Here is a 21,909-nt window from a genome sequence, read left to right on the forward strand (position 1 = left end):
ATTCGTATATTTCAAATTAAATATAACATTAATAATTCGCGTTGCTTGCGTGGTTCATGTTTCGAAGGCACACTCTGATATTTTTTCTGCGTTTTTTTCTTAGAGGTAACCATGATTCCGACTTACGACACCGACACTCTGGGTTACTGGGTTGCCGACAACGAGGAGGCGCTCGCTGCGAATCACATAGATCTATCACCGTCCGCGTCCCGATGCACCATCAATCTCCAGGATCACGAGACTAGTTGTAGCGCCTACAGGCTCGAGTTCTAGGGATTGGCAGCCTGCTCAGCCGTAATAGTCGAGTTCTGAGCGGCGTCCGGAACGCGTCATCATTCCGCTTTTTTGGACCCATTCCTACGAAAAAAAGATAGAAGAAAAAAGGTCGAGCGCGCGCGCGCGCGTAGACCGATCTACCGTCCCGTCAGGGCGAGCCTTGACGCCCTGACTCCTTCTTCCCCTTGTAGAAGACCCGAAAACAGATGGCGTTTCTCGAGTTTTCGAGATTCCCTCGCAGTCGTAGCTCCGCGGCCTAGCAGGATCGTAGAAAATCCTATCGAATTCTATATAGAGGTTATCCCGAAGAAGAAAGATCGATCTTCGAGTTCGCGCAGATCTCAGATCGAGATCTATTCTAATCCAAATTAACACGTTCTCCGTATTCTTTCGCGAGGGGACGGTGCGGGCGACGAGACGAGAGATTGTAGGGATTTTTCTCCTTAGTACGGACACAAGGTAAAAGATTAATTACTTACTTCTAAGAAGCCGATTATCGAAATAGAGAGAATTTGATTAAGGATCGCGCTGTATTGATAACAGCGGTGGATATCCTCTTTTTGGTCTAACGGATATTTGTATTTCTACACTTCGCACACCGTTCGCAGCCCATGTAGCGCGTTGATACCGCCTGCAATACCTTATCAATCACTGCTCAAGTCGAGGACGACCGCGGGAATGTTAATTCTTGCAGAGGATTTGCCCTGAAAGCAAAGAGGAACGATGATTGTGACATTGCTTGATCGATCGATCGATCGCGAATCGATGTCAAAAGTCTGTAAATTTCACGGCTTGGGACAATCTGTTACAGTTCTTACCGACTAAATTTGACTTTAAGGATTACCGATCCACGAGTTCAGCGGGTCGAACGGTCGCAGTGTCACTCACAATGAGATCTTCTCGGGCCCCACCCTCTTCTCGAGCAGCAGATTAAAGTAAAACTTTTAATATCTCTGACACAGCTGCCGCTTTAAGAGCACCGCGTAGTATTCAGTGTATCAGTTAAAAAGAAAAATAAGTGTGAAAGAAGAAAAAGGACACGAGAGAAGGAGAATGCCATATTCACGCGGTGAGATATATCGTGAATGGGAAACGAAACGCGCGCTTGACGGATCCATTGACGATGGATCGTCGTCCTTAAACGGGATATGCAAGAAGAGAACTATTCCACGTTATCCACGAAACATTATCCTTCGTTGTTACGTAATTAACGGCCCCCTTTCTCGTCGTAAATGTCTATTCGTGCGTAGATAAAAACGGCTAAATTCCATCGGAAAGTCTACTAGGATAGGGAATTATCTGTGTGTCGTGTTTCTATATCGTAGAGAATATGTAGAGCGGTGGTCGCGCGAGCTTGACGACAGATTTTCGTCATCTTGGGACCCGCGTGGGCGACGTGACCGAGTTAGGCGTCGAGGAGTCCGATGAGGATGTTTTCGAAGAAGTCCGAAAGAGCGTTTTGTTGCCGTGGAAGGAAGCACAGGGCGATGACGATGCATTTCAAGACATCTTTGATGGACAAACGATTGTTTACTGCGGAGAGACCTTTGTTTCTTGATGCGACACGGACGGAATTTCAGAGAACAGTGATGGTGATTTTGGAAACATCAATTCTTTATGAAGAATGACGAGAGAGAAGGAATCTAAGTAGAATCTTGTCTGTAATCAAGTGGAAACTAATATCAAAACTGTCAAATGAAAACATATTTTCAATAATTGGATCACTCCAGCGTCGCATAAACAACTTTCCTGGGACTAAACTCCGAGTGATTTCTAAATACTTCTGAAAGGAAGAAATGTCGAATAGAGAAATGATCTGTTAAAAATAATGGAAAGAAGAACGATCATGACAAAGAAAACTTGTTTGATAGGCAGTAAAAGAGAAGTATTAGTGGATGCTTAAGACTTGATGCAGCTCTGAAGGTTGGATTAAAGTTCCATTACAATGACGAGGAAGTCATGTCATCAATTCTATCATGACGATTTAAAGTTCATGACTTAAAAAAAAACGCTCAATGGACTGTTTTGCTTGGTCACTGTTTTCTGAGATATCGACAATGCTGTTGAAGAAAACCGATCGTTATTCCTTAAATAGATTCGTTTCCAGACTTCGCTAGCGATTTTGAAATCATTACATCACGTGAATTCAGAAGAGTCCAGATCGACAAAACTTTTTGTACTTAACTTTCTCTCAACTAAGGCATTTTATCATAAAGACAAAGCGGGTGACGAAATGACGAGACAATGATAAGGTGATGAGGTGATGAGATACAATGACAGACAATTGCGAACGTGGATATCGACATCCCGTTTATTCGAAATCCTCACTTCTTGGAACACGAATCGATCTCCTATTCATCTTTATTACACGACGAAAGCATTTGAAATCTTGTTATATATAGGAAACGTTTACAGAGCAAATCTTCGTGAAGAGACGTCGATAAACACTTGCTTAAATAACGCAAAAATTTAAGATGTATATATACAACGTAAAAGACTTTCGAAGGAAAGTCTTTACAACTTTTCGACATCTATGTTGTCTGGCTATCCATTTTGAAATTTTTTTCTCTTTTATGGAATTGAAAGAGAGATCAAGTCAAGCATCTTCTAAACATTCATATAGTTGTAACCCTAAGGAATCCATTTAATGCCGAGTCCATGTGCGTATTCCTAAATCGCAATTGTCACATCATGCCGAATCAACGTGACGCTCATAAATTCGAATCGAAATCAAAACGTGTCGGTTTAGTCGACAATCGCCTTGAGCAATCTACAGCTGCGATTTAGGGTTATGCGAATCGAGCGCATGCATAGAAGAGATCGATCATCGTCTCGAAATTACGAGGGAACACGAAATATATAGGGCGGAAGGAAAGAATCGATAAGAGATAAGTGCGATTAAGCGCGATATACCGAAACTGTAACTTATAGAGGACACCTTTGCCCACATTATTCTCGCAAGATCCATGGACACGAGAAGAAATAATATTGATCGCAAAGTCGTTTTTCTGTTCACGTCGCAGCTAAAGACGAAGCCGATTGTCATCGGATTTTACATGAAAATTTGCGAAAGTCAAGAAGCTTCGAAGTAAAAGATGCTTGCGATAGATTAGGACATCGGCACGTTGCGTTGAAGCATGAAGTATATCCTACGACGAAAAAATGGATTTCGCTGAATGAAGGTCGGAGAAAGCTCTCCTCTATACGAGACACATTCGTGCCTACACGAAAATGATGGTGCTCGATTAGACCGATCGTTGATGACCATTTGTTAAGATACGGTGGTATCGAGGCGAGCGATCGGGAGAAGATGGTGATGAAAAACGATTTGTCTTGTCGCTGCAATCGACACGCGATATAGCGTGGCCTTCGGGTCCGGTTTCTATAGATTAGTGCGTAAGTTTTTTACCGCCTGTGTAAGTTACACATTACGATATTTTTCCGTTCCGACTTGCTTTTCACACGCATATATGTACTCATCATTCGTCATTCGTCTGATTATTTATTGTTCATTCTTTTTGTTTATTGCGCGATCATTGTATCGCATTCACCAGACGCGGAAAAGCGTTTGAATAGTGAAAATCGATTGTCGTAAAAATCCACGAGAAAAGTCTGATTACGTTTTTCTTTTTTCGGTTAAACTATGCGCGATCAAGATTTTATTTCGTTGATTAGCGAAAGAGAAGCGAGGAAAGCGATAAAATTTTATAATAGGAAAAAAACGTGTAAAAGAAAAAGAGAGAAAGCGAGAGAGGAAGAGAGAAAAGCGTTGTGACATTGAAAAAAAGAGGGAAAAACGAAAACAATCGATATTGTTATAAATACTATTATTATTCTACCGATTATTTTTAACAACTTAAAATTGTGCTTGTTATCATTGCGCGATTATTATTATTATGCTATTATTATTATTATTGCGATTACTCTATTAATATTATTACGATTACGTTCGCGAGGACGGGTCATTATCATCATCATCATCACTTTCTCTTTGTATTTCTCGAATACGAATAGAGAAGTTTTTATAATCTTTACCGATATCTCTTGATACAAACGAATGACAGCAATTTGTCGGAGTACAAAGGAGAATAGATCTAACGTAAAAAAGAAAAAGAGAGAAAGAGAAGCGAGAAAGAGAAAAAAAGAGATGATGACGATGAAGTATGTACCTATGTATTTATATATTATTTATTGACAAGTAATATAATGACCAGTTATCTAGGTAGGATGTTAAAAATTATAAAATTAAATTTTTTTTTAAATGAGAACAGAATAAATTAATAAACTATTAAATGAGAAGCTATTGTCGATCGATGATGATGCGCGCAGGATAGATTAAATAAATAAAAAATAAAAAAAATTTATGGGAGTAATTTAAATAAAAAGTATAAAAAATAATAAAAAAAGAACAAATAAGAGATTAGGAACGAGCTTTCATTGAAACAGATAGCGGGAAATATGAGAGGGAAGAAAAAAAAAAATATATATATATATATTATATATATATATAGATATCTATATATAATATATGAACGAAGTATTTAATAAATGGAGTATAAGCGAGTGTGAGAAAGAGAGATAGAGCGAAAGATATACGAGAGAGAAAGAGAGAGAGAGAGAGAGGGAGAAATGTGAAAAACGTGAGCCTCAACACCTGTGCGAATCCCCAAAATCGCGGTGCTCGACGGGTGCGAGAACAGTGATATCCTTCTCCGACGAAGACAAAACAATCAAGAAATATTTCCTCAATTGAGGGAGAAATTATTGGGTCGCGCGCGCGGAGGAAAGCGGCGACTATCTCGCTCTCGTTTTCTCTTCTTGATTCGCTCGCGTTTTTCCCATTACGATTTCGTTCCGCAACGGCACGAATTAGCAAAATCAAAAAAAAAAAAAAGAAAGAAACAAGAAGAAAAAAAAAACACCCGCGCCTTTCCTCCGCCGCGGGAAATTCTCTCAGATACTCACGGGGGCTCTAGTCAGAAATCTCGTTTCCTCAAGCGTTAAAAAAAAAAGGAAGAAAAAAATAAACGGACGATCATCTAGTCACATCCGAGCGAGAGAGTTTCGTTGTCGTGCGTTATATCGAGGGTAACGCGAGGGATCCGCGCGTAATTGTCAAAGATGGAAGGACAGAGATTCTCGAGGACACGTGCTCGAAATGTCATTCAACGTGACGTTTCTTCGGAACGCGCGCGTCGCTCGAGTTTCCCTCCACGATTACACGATCGCGGTTCTCACCCGTCGCAGCGCATCGGCGCGTCGCGTTTTTTCGAATAACGAATTAAAAAAAAAAACAAGAACTTACTGTGGAGTGTTCATGGTGCTATGATTATTATTATTATTATTATAGAAATAACGATGTTATGCTATATGATAAAAAAAATAATAATATAATAAATATACACTATATATACCTTAGAATCTCTTCGCCTGTGTGCCTCACGCGTCTTAATTTTTTCCTCGTCGATCGACCGTAGATCAGCCGCCTGTTTCGAGATGTGTTTTGCACAAGGATCGAGACCGATGTAATATCGCTGCGGATCTTCGGATCTTCGGATGCCGCGGACACCGCGAGAGTGAAACGTGTATCCGCGTCTCCTTCGCGGCGCGAGATACATTTCTTTTCTCTCTCACTCGCGGTCGCGACATCGGAAATCGAATTTATTGAAATTACACCGATTTTCTCGGAATCCTGCTTCTGCATGCCCACGCGTGTTTTGTTTTACATGTCATGTAAGTTTGTAATGAGGAAATAAATAGCTCATGCGCCCTGCAAGATTGCATTCTCACCAACTGTATATTCACTTTTTTTTATTTTTATTCATATTTTACTGAAAAATTCATTTACTAAAATTTCTCATTATTTATTAAAATTTCTCTCAGCCTTACTTGTCTATCAAGAAATTGGTAAAGATTAAATAATACACAAACATTGTTAGGTAAAATAAATATAATTACCAGCATAAATGATAAATCTACATTTGTATGGTTCTAAATCTTTCAATGTGTATGCAATTATTTATGATATGCACCATAATATAATATCGCTAATAGTATCATATTCATGGAATACAGTAATATTGGATACTTTTATTATGTAATTGAAAGTTTCTCAATTATATACGTCAAACAACACGCACGTGTAGCATTTTAAGTATTTATCACTATATAATTATCCTGCTACACGAAAGTAATGAGTAGCAAGGAAATGTGTTTTAGAGTGTACGAAACGTTGGATAATTAATTATTGCATTCGCAATTTTTGGATACATTCATTGAAGATCGCATCTGCACGTGCAAAGTTTTCATAAAATCGACATAAGAGACCTTTATCACTGCACAATTATTTTCCTGCATTGACAGTTCGTAGAGCAATAAGTTCATACATCGCACGAATTAATAACAAAAACGAGAAAATCATCGATAAGCTCGAGCAGATCAATAAAAACCTTTGTCATGCTGATGAATCAATCATTGTTAACATTGTTCATACATTTGACAAACGAAGCACGTCGTTTATCACGAAATCCGATTGCTTTAATCGAGCTCATAATTCTCTGATTAAATCATATCGTACAACATGCGTTCCTTAGAATCTCGTGTTATCTGGCATCTTAACAAAGTATGCCACCTTATCTTCCGCTACTCTGTAATTATGAATCCATCTCGAGCCTTTCCTCAGACTCCCGTCAATGCCGTCCCTCCAGACACCAGCTGGCAGATAAATTTCCCTCTGCCTGCTGCCAGAATAAAGCACCGGCGCGACGATTAATTCCTCGCCGACAGAGAACTCATCGACCACCACGTGACAAGCCGGATCGGCTGGGTCCAGCATCCAGAGCGGCCTGATGATGGGTAGACCGGTGTCCAAGGTCTCATTTGCGTACTTTTTCATCAACGGCGTCACCGTCTTCTGTCGCAAAGTAGTCAACCTCTTGGCAATTTCCAGAACCGATTCGTCTGAATATTTGCTGGGCAGATGAGTAAAGCGGATTACGGGTAGGAAAGTGGACAGTTGCAACCATCGGATGTAGAGTTCTTTATCCGGCAAATCCACCTCGAAGTCGTTGTCGGGATTGTCGTCTGACATAGGGAGCGCTACATCACCTCCCACCGCTCCTGGCATGATGAATGGATAGCCGATCATGCCGTAGGTGAGCACGGTAGGAATGACGGTCTTGATGGCCTTCCAGGACGATGCAAATGGTGGCAAGGACACGAAAACGGGCGCTCGTGGCCTGGAAATGGCGCTGGAAACGCCGATCACAGAAATGGTGCCTAGTATCGAACGGGTGAAAATGGTCTTGTAATGATCGGGATTGGTCAGCGGTTGTTCACATTTGTAATAATGCGGCATATCTTGAGCGGTGCCCAGATCGAGGTAAAACGAGTCGACGTGATACTTCATGATTAAGCTCTCAAGCTTTGTTTGCAGCCAAGATAAAGTCTTGTTGTTTGTAATGTCAAGCACACCAGCGCTGTTACTTTGCTTGTATCTAAAATTAAATAATTTTTTAAAGATTCTTCAAATTTTCTTAATTCTTAATTCTAGTCAAATAATAAAACATAAAAGTACAATTATATATTATAAATTATAAATTATATATTATACAATTATATATTATAAATTATAAATTATATATTATATATTATATATTATAAGAAATATACGATTGAAAAATAACCTCGTTAACGCCGGAATCCGAGGATCGCTTCCTCTCTCAGAAATGAGTAATCTGTTAGCGACAGCATCCTTGAAGTTCATGGATTCCGTGGAGATAAACGGTTGAATACTAAAGACTATTCGAAATCCTCTACGATGAATAATGTTAATAGTCTCTTCCATGGAAGGAAATCGTTCTTCGTCCAAGACAAAATCTCCTGGACTCGGCTGCCATTCTTCGCTTAACAGAACATGGCCTTGACGAAGAAATCCCAGCGCAATCACGTCCTCCGTGTAATTGTAAATGGCCGCTTCGTTAATAGGCGAAATCTGCCAGACTGGTTCGGACAGCAGCGAATGAACAGCGTGCAACTCATCGGGCTTCAGACCATCCCATAGAGACTTTTCCGCCATCAAAGAATGTAGAGTCTTCATGTTGTCAGTGGCACAAATGGTGTAATTGAGCTGGGGTAGCGGCGTCAGATGATTAATATAAGCGAAAGCATCATGCTTGGCTTGAAGACAAAAGTCATTGGTTCGATTAGCGTTGATGGAGACATATAATGGCGTTTCAGAATCAACTAAGATCGTAGCACCCTTCGAGTTGAGGAAATATCTTTTCAACACGTTACCGAAGGATTGTCTCCTCACATCACCCGTGATAAAAGGGCTAAGCTCAAGGCGACCTCGTTCCAGAGGATATGCCATATTCTGTATCTGACCTGCACCGTACCAGTGGCCTCTCTTCGAGGACCAGTCGAAGCAATCCTTAGGGTTATAGTAGGGGCTCAGGCTCTGCCAGGTTACGTGATAGCAATGCATATCCTCGCGCTTCGTGTGCGCGAGGTAGAGCCGTGTCTGCTGTAACCATTCAAGACATACCGAGTCTTGCCGCTGATGATGAGGAAGGCAAGGATACACTCCCGTGTCTGACGGAATACCCTCGCCGAGCCGAGCGGCGATGATCTCCGCGCCGGTACTACTGTAGACTGTCATCACTCTTTCATTTTTATTGAATCTGAAAGGAGGATATAAACAATCATTATGGTTTGCAGAAAAATTTTCGTTATGTGTATAAAAGATAACAAAATAAAGATAAAAAAAATAAAAATCCTATACATTAAAATATCGATAGTCAATAATTAATATCAGTAAATAATAAAGGAAAAAGGTAATATATAATAGTTAATTTTGCCAAGATTCTTCTTCCATTATAAAATAATAGCCCTTAAAAAGTTGAGTGTATAAGCATTGGGTCAACAATTGAATACGCATTTTGAGACTGACGTGAGACGTCGACATAATAAACGAGCCTTAATGTATCCCATTAGGTGCTTCCTGGCAGAGGTAAACGACCGAAAATTATTTCAGTAGGCAAGCAATACAAAACACCGCAAACTAACAATACATTACACTGATTCGATAATCGATAACTTGCTCGAGAGAGAAGTTATCCTTAAATATAATATTATATACAATATTAAATAATATTAAATAATATTTAATATTAACAATATTAAATAATTTTATTTTTTAATTGTAAAAAATACAAATATTTTATTTATTTAAAATGTTCTTTCATGTCAACTATTCACCTGAATTTGTCAAAGTAGGCTCGTTGTAAGACATACTGGTTGTAGTAAATGTGCGCAAATCCCACGAGGAAAACGACGCACAGGAAGAGAATACCGACAAAGGCCCTAAGCCTGGGAAAATTTGTTACATATCATTAAAATAGGATATGAGAAAATAATTCATACGTACAATATTCTTGTCAAATGTTAAAATCAATGTATCAATTCTGTCATCGAAATTTGATCTCTCGCTTTACCTGTAGTCGGCATTCTGACGTCTTGTGCTGTTTCGTAGTGCTTGTGGTAACGATAATTGCAGTTTTTCCTTCAAGAGACTGCTAATGCTGTTTACGCTAGTTATCGTGGAATTTGCACTTTGTGCACCTGAAAGTTCCGTAGCGTCGTTTCCCATTTTTTCATTCATCGATGATTGCATGACTCTACTTTTCCTTCGCGGTGGAGCTTGCAATGGCACTCTACGAAACAAAAATTTTCTTTTATTATTATCATATTAAATAAACAGTCAAAGTGAATATTAATTTCTATTTCAAATTTTTTACTGAAAGATACGTATATAAACTTATACACGTGTCATATTATACCTCTGCAATGATATGGCGCTACCAACATCGTATCGGGGAATCATCTTTATGTTTCCAAACACAACTAATATTCAAAAATATTAAATTTTAAAATATGTTTCTTAATCTCCTTAAATTATTTTACTTCTTTTACGTAGGAATCCGAGCGCAAGCACAATCATATATTTTAAAAATATGACGAACACTCGACTTGAATAACAGGAGAACAATTTTGAACAATTGCCTACGTAAAAGAGAGAAATTCAAAAGGAGACGATAATTACAATCGCTTGACTGTTCACCGAAACAAGCATTTGTAGGAGCCGAGTTTTATGGCGCGATAACCCTAATGTGATATGAAAGAAGGTCGGAACCGACGACGATGGTGTTTATGATGACCGTGAACGTTAGATAGGTACGGATGTTTCATCTATTCAGTCCGGGCAAACGCAGTAAACAGTATTTCTATATATATGCAGTGTATATATGCATCTAGTGGGATGTTGCAATGTAAATTGCGCATTTAAAGTGCACATTGTTGAGAGAAAATTATAGTCTGTGGAGTGTCCGTCTCTCTTGCGGCGAAGAGTTTCACTAATAATAAGTGATATCGACGTATTTATAGATTTATGCGGTCGAAACGAGTTAATACAGGTACGAGCCGAATCAATATTGAAATATCAAACACAAGCGCGCAATATGTTGTGCTGTGTTATTATCGTCCGTTGGATAAAGTTCCGAGGTATGAGTTTATCTCGTTTATTTGAGTCAAATAATTTGACACAGATTGTACCTAAGGCAAGTAGATATGTAAGAAAGTCATTTTTTTACAGAAAATATTGAAAAAATGTTTTTTTATTATTATTTTTTTCAATATAATATTTTTTTCTTTCTTTTCATATTTCTTTGTAATGAATATATAATGAAAAAACTAAAAACTAAAATTTTTATATTTTTCATTTTTCTTTTTTTCAAAAATAATTTTAATGAATTAATATAAAACTTTTGCGGCAAATTACATCAAATATAATATGATATATTCGGATAATTTTCAATTAGATGCATAACACAAATTTTTATACCGTGTTTGATAATATTTTAATGGCAAAGATTTCATTAATTCATTAAAATTATTCTCGATACACATAAATTAAAAATATAAAAACTTTATTTTATAATTTTTCTATTATTTTAAAATAGTGATTAAGGTACATTATTTAAAACTGTGTTTCTTTATCCATAATAAAGACAATTTATTTAAATTTTGATTTTTTTGGAAAATTTTCCTAATTATATAAAAATAGTAATTATTTAATTATATAAGCTATTGGAATGCGATATATATTTAAAATAATGACGGTTCATACATATTAGTTAAAATCTATTATCTAAAAAATCAAATAATATAATGAAAAATCAACTTGTAATAATAAATATATAAATAACAGAAATATAAATAAAAATATATTTAAACAATAAAATATATTTAAACAATAAAAATATAAAAATGTTAAATATCTGAAAAAAATTTAAAAGAAACAAGGCTTTTTTCATTAAAAAAAAACTGTATGAAAGAAACATTTTATTTTATATATTATACATTAATAATGCCGATAAGATTATTAATCTTTATTCTATAAAAATAAATCAAATTTCTAATCATCTGGCATTTCGACTTATGAAGCGCCATTTGAAACGGGATTTTAAGTTTCTCTCTTTTTTAAACTTTCGATCATTAAATTCAACACTCACTTGGCCAATTCCTCGTCATTTGCTTCTTCCTCTGTGTCGGATCCCAGAGGGCTTCCATTCGGCGTCGAGCCGCTATTACTGAAAGTTACGCTGCTGCTGGTCTCGCTCTCCGCTCTCATGAATTTCGAGACGGTCCCCTGAAAACGTTAACAATAATTTAGATGTTAACAAGCAAACCCGTTTTGCCGACACCTGTGCAATGAAACAAACTCGTCAATCGAAGCCGTAAATCGTCAAGCATACATCAAGATTCATTTATATCAATCGTTTCCACTATATCTATCGCTGACGCAACGAAACATACGTAACATATATTTTTTATCGATATAATAGTCCACGACGAATTATTATGCAATACTGCATAAAAACGCTAATTTATTATATTTATATTTTTCTTGAATTTATTATCCCTCTAATCCCCTTTAATAATTCTCTAAATAAGATAGCAACAGAAATATATTGTTTGTAAAATAAACTTTCGATCGATGAGCAATTAAATGCAATGACCGGAATACTCAGAAATGCATTTCTTATCAGCAATAATTATTGCTCATCGTTCATAAAGCCTGAAAATTCAACAAGCGTAATAATACTTAAAGCGATATTCGAGCATAATAATGCTTCACTCTCTCTCTCTGGAACAAAATATTATTCAAGTGTGTTAAATGTTTCTCGACCTTCGATCTAAAGTCATTTGCATAACGCTAATCTCATTGATTGAATCTTTCAACATAAACATACTGTTGCCATTGTTTATATATTCAATTGTCAATCGTTATGATTAAATCTTAATAAACGGTGCTTACCATCTTGTAATTATCGATAATATTCTCTTCGTTACATTTTGTATCGAATAGATTTAATACTATAATTTAATACATTAACAATTTTTTTCTTCTATTTTTACTTCTATTTTCTTACGTTTACATTTATTTACACACACTTTGCGTATATTTAAAGTGAAAGATATACAATCTTTCTCTTTCTTTTGATGAAGAAGAAAAAAATTTGTTGAAGCATTTGAAGAAGCTGGATGTAAAATGAAATCGCACAAAATATAAAGACGCACAAGAGATGCACGAGACGGCTCTGTTCGTATGAAGCGACCTGCAGGAACTAGTCGTTTCCCTAATGGAAACATGAAGCGGAATGCATGCATGAATAGTTCGCAAACATTACGTAACGCAGCATTGACGAGGAATCTCGTTCTTCCGCTGTATGGACGTAAAATGCTAATAGATAATGATTAATGAGATGAAATGATATCGTGTTTGAATTTATCTTTAGCTTACAGAGGTTGGTGTTCATGCCTAAGAGAATAGTATTTTATATTTTTATAATAATTTTTGTAAGTGTGTGTAAAATATTAGAATTGCACAATATTCAAGACAAGATAATAAAAACATATTAATAAAAATATTGATATTGAAAATTTTCAAAAATTTAAATCCTATCTTGAATTTGTATGAATCTTTGTAGTAAAAAATCTTCTTGTCCCGGTTTCATTAATAACAATTTTTATTTTATACTGAATAATTGTTTAAATTGTTTAAAATAATATTTAACGTCTTTACAGGCAGCAGAGAGACGTTTTAAAAATATATGTATTAAAACGAATTAAAATTTAAAATTTGAAGTGTAACGTCTGTATACTTTTCAAATTAAATTATATATATAAATATTTAACGAATTAATCGAACGAATGCATTCCGATTCATCTTTTCGTTTGGTATATATAAATATTTAATTCACTATTCGACTGATTGTGTTCCGACTCGCTTTTTTATTCGATATATATAAATATTTAATTAATTAATCGAACGATCGCATTCGGCTTGTCATTTTACTCACCGCGTTATAGTGAATATCGCGCGAGAGAGGCAGGCAACATGCGCGGCGTCGTGCACGATTTCGACCGTCCGCGCGCAGACGAAAAACGGCTAATTTATATCTCCACTTCCGGACGCGATAGCGATTTCGTTCTTTTTGCATAAAATTCTACACTTTTTCGCGGCACTACCGTTTAAATCTCGTCCCGATCGCCCGAGGAGCGGCTGACTTACAGTAAATATCCGAATATCTGCTTCTTGGATTCACACTTAAGTGTAATATTTATACAGTCCGTCAATTTTCGATCTTAACGAAATAAAGAAGTAGATTGGCTCAAATTAAGAAGGAATGACCTGTATGTTTTGGGATTGTCGCAATAATTAATGAAATATTAAATAAAGAAGATCGGCCAATCTGCGTGAGTAGAAGCGTGAGTGAGTCGCAATTATTATTGCGACAATCCCAAAACAATATAGGTCATTCCTTCTTAATTTGAGCCAATCTACTTCTTTATTTCGTTAAGGTCGAAAATTGACGGACACCCTGTATGTTTATCATTCATAAATTATTTCAAAAAATTCAGTTCAAAAAATGTAAAATATCATATACTCATGCATATCATATTATTTTTATATTATAGATGTTACTTTATACTGAAAGCACAGCGTGATAAATTTTTTTTGCATAGAAATTAAAATTTTACGTAAAGCTGTATAATCATAATTCTCATTTAATATTATAAGCATATGATATGGAGTGGTTTATAGAAAGAACGTTGTAAACTTAGGCCTATAATTTGCATTTCTATAGAAAACATATGAATTCGATCCATCTTTATATTTTTGAACCTAAACTCGAATATTCGAAACTTAAAATCGTTCAAAGTCCGAACTTTATGAAAAAATGCAGCTTTTCTAATCCTCGTTTAACAATATATTTACATACATACACACACATCTATTATAAACTCCAATAACAATAAAGAACATTTCTTTTGTTTATCAATTGATAATCAAATTATCAATTTAATTACGTTATTAATCGAAAACATTCAGGAACAATTGTCAAATATAATCTGAGTTGATTATTATTCCCCGGATATAAATATTTTTAAATATTTTAAATATTTTTCTTGATATAAATATATTTTAGTCTAATGGGATCGCGTTACGGATACAATTGCATTCAAAGTTAAAATACATATATGAGTTCACTTACGTTTTGTCTGTCTGTTCGAAGATCGTCCATCTCATCGAGTTTGCTGGGCATCGAAATGCTAGTCTTCCTTATATTATTCGTAACACGTAGCGCTGTCACTTCCGGCAGTGCTTTCACCGTTTTGTCGGTTGCTTCTTGATTATTCTCTAGTTTGGTTACGTTAACAAACGCATTTCTATTGTCGGTTGATTTATCTGAAATCCAACCATAAGGAATGGATTCGAATGAAAATTCACAAATACTAAGACATACGTCTTGTATCACTTGATGACAATTAATTATACATTGAAATAACATTAGCGTGTACGCAGATCAATAATAGTGCAATTTCTACAAAATTAATTTGACAGAAGATAAAATTAATTTGCATAGTTCAACGTTATCGCTAAATGAATATTTATGCTATATTAACGTCAGAAACGAACCTACACAAATACCATGACCCCACACGGATACATGCTTATCGTAGTACAAACTTTCGTAAGAAAACATTACGGCGGTGCAATTGAAGATCAAACGCTCATTGGAATTAATAATTAAAAACTTGGCACTCTTTCACCATGACGGTAACATACGTGACAGAACAAATAAATATCAAGAATATAACCTTTTAAGATCTCATAAACGTATGATATAAATGAAGAAGTAAGTTAGATTGATTTTTTCAATATCTTTTTAAATAGAGAATAAAAGAGAGAAGCAAAAAATAACTTTGAAAGGTGCAAAATAGAAATGTGTGATTGTCCACGAGACTTGACAGAAGATAAAATCGGCTCGCAAACCGTAACCATCTTCTCGAAATGTTTCGCATCTTATCGTCCCGGAAAAGACATCCTCGAACATAAAATTCCCTCCGATTCGAATTGTACATCTATCGATTCCACGCAATCTAACAGCAGTGATACGATATGCGACTCTGCGAAAAGATCGTCAACAAGTCTGGAATCCTCTAGCGAGTCCAGCAGAACGGTACGATATCGACAAAGAAATATCTCCTATAAATTAAATATAACAAGTGCAAAGATTAATCATATGTCACAAACAAATAATCATCTTGATAATCGAGCAGTATAAATTTATTTGTCCCACGGAGTGCGATTATTCCGGCGAGAAAGAGGGTTTCATATCGCCAGTGATTTGCTTCGATAGCGGCGAAATTAAAGAGACTGTCGAGAAAGAACTGGAAGTCGAATGTACCTTGGCCATAATAAAGCCAGAAGCAGTGATCTACAGAATGGAGATCGAGCATCGAATATGCACGGAAGGTTTCGCAATTTGTCAAACACGTTGGCTCCAACTTACACCCGAACAGGTTTCAGAATTCTATCAAGATCACTTCGGCGAACTGAATTTTCCTCATCTAGTGGCGTACATGTCCTCGGGACCCATCGTAGTGTTCGTGTTGGCGAAGCAAAACGCCGTGGAAGAATGGAAGAGAATCATAGGCCCGACTACGGTATTTTAAGAAATTTGTTAGAACAATCGGATAATCTTAACAGATTTCTTGTTCATCAATTTGTTCAAAATTCATCGAAATGTTGTTTCAGGTAGCTGAAGCGCGTTTATATTTTCCCGACAGCATCAGGGCGAAGTACGGTCGCAGAGGAGATAGTTTTAAGAATGCTGTACATGGCAGCTGCAGTCGTGAACAAGCCGAGAAGGAGATCCACTTTTTCTTTCCCGAATGTAAGAATTATTCTTCCACTTCATCGTCTTTCATGTCTTTGATTTTTCAAATACTTTTAATATCGTCTTGAATTCGGATTTATTTCTTCTTTCAGTCATAATTGAGCCGTTATTGAGGAACGAGATGGCTGAAGACTTTTTATGGGAGAGTATTAATCCAATTCTCATCGAAGGTCTAACTTTGGTAAAGTAATCTGTCCCGATAAATATTAAATTTGTTATTGATATTTTCTTTCATTTTACTAATATTTGGATAAATGATTTTAATTCCATTTTATAGTGTTGCAAACATAGACCGGCTGATCCTGTATTGTGGTTGGCGCACTGGTTGATCCTGAATAACCCTAATAAACCTAAACTACCGGAAGATCTCACTTTAATTCCGACATAATATTTTTTGAAATTCATCTCATGGGTCATCCATGTAATTTTATATTTTATATTTTAATATGGTAAGAATCACCGTCTCACCCACTGGATCTATTTCCTTTGAAGCTTCTTGTCGACGACATGATGGCATCTTTTTTAACCTCCTCTCCTTCGCAATTTGCAGATTGTACCTCGAAATATAAATAGAAAATTGCAAAATGCTGTCGGATATAAAACTACTGTGCGAGTTATTTTTTATTTAAATAAAAAATTTAAAAGGTATGCTAGAAACTTAATAAAACAATAATTTATGATAAAAAATTTTAATAAAAAATTTTCGAATGCATCCTTCTTGACTTTGAGTATTAAATATTTGATGTCGAATTTTTATTTTTTTATTTCTAGAAATAGATACCATGCCAGCGTATTATTTCCAATGTATAATTACCTGGATTCCACTAAGTATTGGACGATATCGACGATGGCCGGTTTCTTCCCAATTATCCCAGAATCGTCATGAATACCGTTTGTCTCGCTGATTTTTGCATCGTCTGTTCTCCGCGAATCTTTCTGCCTTGTCGCCGGCTGCTCGAGTCTCGAATGATTATCGTTCCAATTTTTCGTCAACACTCGCGATGCATCGTCGATTCTTTGCCCGTTCGCGTCACATCGCACTCCATTCTCTTTGTCGATCTCGAAACGCACTCGCACCGCCGCTGTACCGTTCACATCATCGAAACCGCGACTAATTTCCTGCGAGCCGTTGATTAATCCATTGTCGACCTCGCCTGCCTCGATGTCGTCAGTTTTCTGCTTGCTATCTCGTAATCTTTCTTCGAGCGGAATCGAAGACGGAGAGTCGCCAGTTGCGTTGATGGATGATCTTGGAAATGCAATGACATTAAGATTATTGAATAATCTATGGGTAAATTTTTTTACGAAGGTGCGACAGTTTTTAGTTTGTTAATTATTCAATTTTACAATGAAAATAAATATAATGAAAATTATTGTATTCAAAATTATTGTATCAAATAAGCTTCTTTTCGATCAAGCATCAAGCTATAATCGAATATGCTCATTAATCAAATATGACTTTCAGTTTGTCCAGATGCCAATTTATTAGTACGTTAATGAATTGGAAAGATCAAGGATACCTTCGCGGCGAATACCGAGGATTCAGCCAAATGGGATCGATTAGTGCAAATTCCTCAGATTTGGCGAAGTGACTCGAGGAACCGCTACCAGGCTTGTACCAAGGCGATGGTGTCTTGACGATGGGTTTGCTTAAAGTCGTCCATCTCGGCTTGACACCCTCGTCTTGTTTGTAGGGTGAAGATAAGATGGATAGGGAGACGCCCCGTCGTTCGGCCAATCCGATCGGATCGACACTGGCCACCTTCACATCCCAAGGATCGACAATGGACAGCAGCACTTTCTGCGTCGTAAAACAGAGACGGGATGATGATCAGAGAGAACTGATGAATAGTGCGGGAGTAGAGCGGGATGCGGGGAAATGATCGTTGAAACTGTCTGTGGGAGTGGACTCGTTAAGTCTCGTTAAAGTTATCCGCGGTGGATGCGTTCTCTCTATCTTTCTCCCTCTCTCTCTCTCTCTCTCTCTCTCTCTCTCTCTCTCTCTCTCTCTGTCTAATTCTAATCGAGATGAGACGGTCTTCTAACTATGAAGCGCATTCGCGAAGAAGCAAAATATAAAAATTTTTCTGAACAATTTTTATGATAAAAAAAATGTCCAATTTTCTAATGGGATTATAAAATGACATATATTGATCTTATACGATTAAACATGAATTATTTACGTAATGTCATTCTTCAACGAGTACGTTAGCACTTTTAGTCATCGGCTTTTTAGTCATCGTTTACATCGAATAGACGTGATGGATCACGTGGAACGGTTTGACAGTTCCATTCGTCTTCATTGCATAATACGGCATAATCCATAACTTAACGATTGTTTATGTGACGATTATATGACGAAGAGTAAGAAGAACTGGTTACAAAGTGAAATATTATCAAGCGTTACGGAATATAATAGTTTTTGCGGCATCGGTTTTTTTTGAATTTCCGCGATTCATTTCGCGGTTCATTTCATGCTATTTAAAACTATCGTTCTCCTCGAGGTGAATATTTAATCAGAAACTTTAAGAAAACCAATCGTAAAGAATGACGCGTTTCTTGATATACTTTCGTCGATGATTAAAATTTTTCAATAGAAGACTTGTACAAAGTTTTTCCTTCTTCTTTTAATATATTAGAACTAAAGTGAAAATTTGTAGATAATCTTAGTAAGTTTTAAAAAGCATTATGTGTTCGAAGAATTATTGAGATCTTCTGATTTAAGTAACGAATGCTCACAGATAGTAACGTGACATTGAATTTTCACAGGCGATAAACACGTAATCAAATATATTAGGTCTATATTAAAAGATTTTATTTCTCACTTTTCGCAAGAAAGTGTAATATATTTTCGCTTTAACATTTTCTCTGTTAGGGAAATAGATACTTTTCAAATAAAATAAGTAGGATATGCGATTAAATTAGGAATGTTAAAAAAAACAGATAACGAAAAATAATTTTTATAATAAAATATATCTTTGATTAAATAGATATAAAGCAAGTAGATAATATTTTGTTTATATTTAAAGAGTTACAATTATATAAGTCCTTATGTTGTAAATTGAATGTTTTAAGCTACAATAGTTAAATGTTTCCATGTAACTTTCATTAAAGTAAGAAACACAAACATTTTTTGATATTGATATGTTTTTCGATTTTTGACATTGATTGTTGATCTTTTTTTAGCTGTTATCTACACGCGTTATCGATAAGACGAGCGTTTCCTAAATTAAAAAGGATTTTAATCTTTTGAACGCATTTTATTCGTTAAGATAGCACAATATCCGCAAATATTAGAAATTACAACATTTGCCTTTATATTTCTCTATTTTAAAAATTTTTGTAAATATCATTAATCATTTAAAAAGAGTGTCATCTACAAACAAATTGAGAATATTTTTATAACAGTAAGCAATAATTCATTGCCACGTCAGATATATAAAAAATATCATTAATTTTGTTAAAGAATATAATTATATAGAGATTATTTATAATAATTTATATAGAGATTATTTATAATAAAATGGAAATAAAAATAGAGACTATTTAAGGAAAAGGGATTATTTAAATAAAATAATTTATTTAAATAAAATGGAAATAAAAATTTTCAAATTTTACATAATCCGTTATTAAAAGTTCTTTAATCGGAGCATTAATTTAATTTGATGAAATCTAAATCCATAGACTTCGATGAACTACCTTTTCACCACCCATCCTTTTCCTCTTCCTCTTAATACGATCCATCTCTTCTTCAGGATCCAAGAAACTCAAGCTTCGAGTCGATTAAATTAAATACACGATATACATTTATAGTCTTCACAGATTGTTCCACCTTCTGAGACAGGTGATTTTGAACTGATCTGCCGTTCCGTATATCGGCGACCACTTAGCGATATCTTCTTAGACCTTCTTGCATTTGTATGTGTATCGGTATCACGTCATATACACGAGACCGCGAAGATCGCACATTATGTATTGCAAAAGTGTACTCACACCAAGTAGACTCACATGAGCGCGGTAATCTGTGACAATATTGCCGCCAAGTATACACGACCCATTTTGGCTTTATTTGTGTTTACATAGTTTACGACGAGAGGAGAACAAGAAAGAGGGGAGGACTTTAATTCGCACGAGATAATAATCATTGTAATATCGTTATGTATTTATTGTACGATGAAATCACCCGTTATCCTTACACGTCCTTATCCGTAGATACCAATCCTCTTGCGAGGCATTCGCAACAAAACTCTTTGTCGTCTTCGATCAGTTATTTTTTTCGAAAATGGTCAATTAATGACGCACGGTCGTCTTCCTTCATTTAAGGATTTTTCACTCTGCGGTAAAAATTTTCAAGATTTTTATCTGGATTTTCTGGATTTCTCACGTGCTGGAACGAGTATGCGAAACGATGGGAAAGCAATTTCCTTATTCTGCATAAAAATCTCGGTATTATTTGTTTGTACGAATGTGTTACGTCACTGAAATCCACTTTAGATTATTGCGGTACGTCGTAGAATAGATTTTAGATTACCGCGTTACGTAATAATAATAGTATTGTTATAAATATGTCGATCACAAATTCTCTTACACACACACACATACACACACACACACATTTACTGTTAAAATTAATAAATTGTCTACCGCGATATCATCTACAATGTGACGCATAATTATAAGAGGTAGGATGTAATCTATTAAAAGAGGAAAATGACAAGAATTCATTTCATTCGTTTTTTTTATTTTCCGCTTCTCAATAAGATGGCTCATAAAGAAATCGAATAATATTTCTCGCTAATTCGAAATACTAGTTTTACAGCAAAATTACGCGAACTGATGTTATACGATAAATTGGAGCATTTGTTATTACGTACTACGATTATACAGAATATTTTAATTATAACGCCTAAAGTGTGTGTTAACCGTAATGATATGGTCTTGTAATAACAATAAATTATACTATCTAATGTTTTCTTCGTCATTCTGCGTTCAACGAACTCGTTTAGCTCGCTAATTAACGGATAGTATAACGAAGAATTAATCGAATTATAGCATTAATAAGCTGCCTTAAATTTACTAATTTCCCCGTGAGAAACGCATTTGCACAAAATGCAATTTCGCGAATGTGAAATAAGAAGAAACTTTCATTAAGCGTATTTTTTTAAAAACGAAAGGGAATCTTTGACGCGCAAAAGTCGCTAAAATCGTGTCGAAAAAAAAAAAATCGATAGACTTAAGATAAATACTGAAAGGGATAAAAATGACAATTTTATAAAACTGCGAAATCATCATCGTTAATCCGATTAATTTTTAAATCTTTCATCAG

General features: G+C 35.7%; 3 protein-coding genes and 1 long non-coding RNA gene across 5 annotated transcripts in view; 3 read left to right on the forward strand and 1 right to left on the reverse strand.

Annotated features, from left to right (window-relative positions):
- LOC105254976 (microtubule-associated protein futsch) overlaps positions 1 to 3,419 on the forward strand; it is a 53,469-nt gene extending 50,050 nt beyond the window's left edge. The window contains 1 exon segment of the mRNA XM_025409871.1: positions 104 to 3,419. Within this exon segment, the coding sequence (XP_025265656.1) occupies positions 104 to 273 (170 nt within the window). The 3' untranslated portion in view covers positions 274 to 3,419.
- A 2,792-nt stretch (positions 3,420 to 6,211) lies between these two features.
- On the reverse strand, positions 6,212 to 21,158 carry LOC105254974. Its single transcript, XM_011263988.3, has 10 exons — positions 20,283 to 21,158; positions 18,104 to 18,384; positions 17,398 to 17,832; positions 17,052 to 17,140; positions 14,895 to 15,088; positions 11,847 to 11,983; positions 9,771 to 9,989; positions 9,535 to 9,645; positions 7,962 to 8,957; positions 6,212 to 7,772 (listed from the first exon to the last, which is right to left on the reverse strand). The coding sequence occupies exons 1-10, from the start codon at positions 20,325 to 20,327 to the stop codon at positions 6,866 to 6,868; spliced, it is 3,414 nt and encodes a 1,137-aa protein (XP_011262290.1). The 5' UTR covers positions 20,328 to 21,158; the 3' UTR covers positions 6,212 to 6,865.
- On the forward strand, positions 10,257 to 16,971 carry LOC105254973 (nucleoside diphosphate kinase homolog 5-like). 2 transcript variants are annotated; one of them, XM_025409873.1, is made up of 6 exons: positions 10,257 to 10,748; positions 15,578 to 15,863; positions 15,964 to 16,350; positions 16,442 to 16,580; positions 16,676 to 16,764; positions 16,861 to 16,971. In XM_025409873.1, the coding sequence occupies exons 2-6, from the start codon at positions 15,627 to 15,629 to the stop codon at positions 16,969 to 16,971; spliced, it is 963 nt and encodes a 320-aa protein (XP_025265658.1). In that variant the 5' UTR covers positions 10,257 to 10,748; positions 15,578 to 15,626. The 2 variants fall into 2 exon arrangements, with proteins under 2 accessions (XP_025265658.1, XP_019884232.1); XM_020028673.2 differs by lacking the exon at positions 10,257 to 10,748 and having other exon boundaries at positions 15,095 to 15,863.
- Positions 17,158 to 18,139, forward strand: LOC112638343. The gene is made up of 3 exons (XR_003122956.1): positions 17,158 to 17,228; positions 17,355 to 17,892; positions 18,049 to 18,139. It is a non-coding gene; the product is annotated as an uncharacterized LOC112638343 (long non-coding RNA).
- Positions 21,159 to 21,909: the final 751 nt, after the last annotated feature.

This window comes from Camponotus floridanus, unplaced genomic scaffold (genome assembly GCF_003227725.1).
Source record: "Camponotus floridanus strain SB8 unplaced genomic scaffold, Cflo_v7.5 scaffold29, whole genome shotgun sequence".
In the NCBI taxonomy this organism is placed as follows: Eukaryota; Metazoa; Arthropoda; class Insecta; order Hymenoptera; family Formicidae; genus Camponotus; species Camponotus floridanus.

Bases quoted from the DNA above. Each gene is read 5' to 3' on its own strand.
- LOC105254974 (XM_011263988.3), bottom strand. From the start codon at position 20,327: ATGGATCGTATTAAGAGGAAGAGGAAAAGGATGGGTGGTGAAAAG. The intron at 15,089-17,051 runs GTGAGACGGTGA...GTTGGATTTCAG, and splicing joins AAAGGAAATAGATCCAGTGG to ATAAATCAACCGACAATAGA. The intron at 9,646-9,770 runs GTAAAGCGAGAG...AAATTTTCCCAG, and splicing joins CGTCAGAATGCCGACTACAG to GCTTAGGGCCTTTGTCGGTA.
- LOC105254973 (XM_025409873.1), top strand. From the start codon at position 15,627: ATGTGTGATTGTCCACGAGACTTGACAGAAGATAAAATCGGCTCGCAA. The intron at 16,351-16,441 runs GTATTTTAAGAA...ATGTTGTTTCAG, and splicing joins GAATCATAGGCCCGACTACG to GTAGCTGAAGCGCGTTTATA. The intron at 16,765-16,860 runs GTAAAGTAATCT...TCCATTTTATAG, and splicing joins TCATCGAAGGTCTAACTTTG to TGTTGCAAACATAGACCGGC.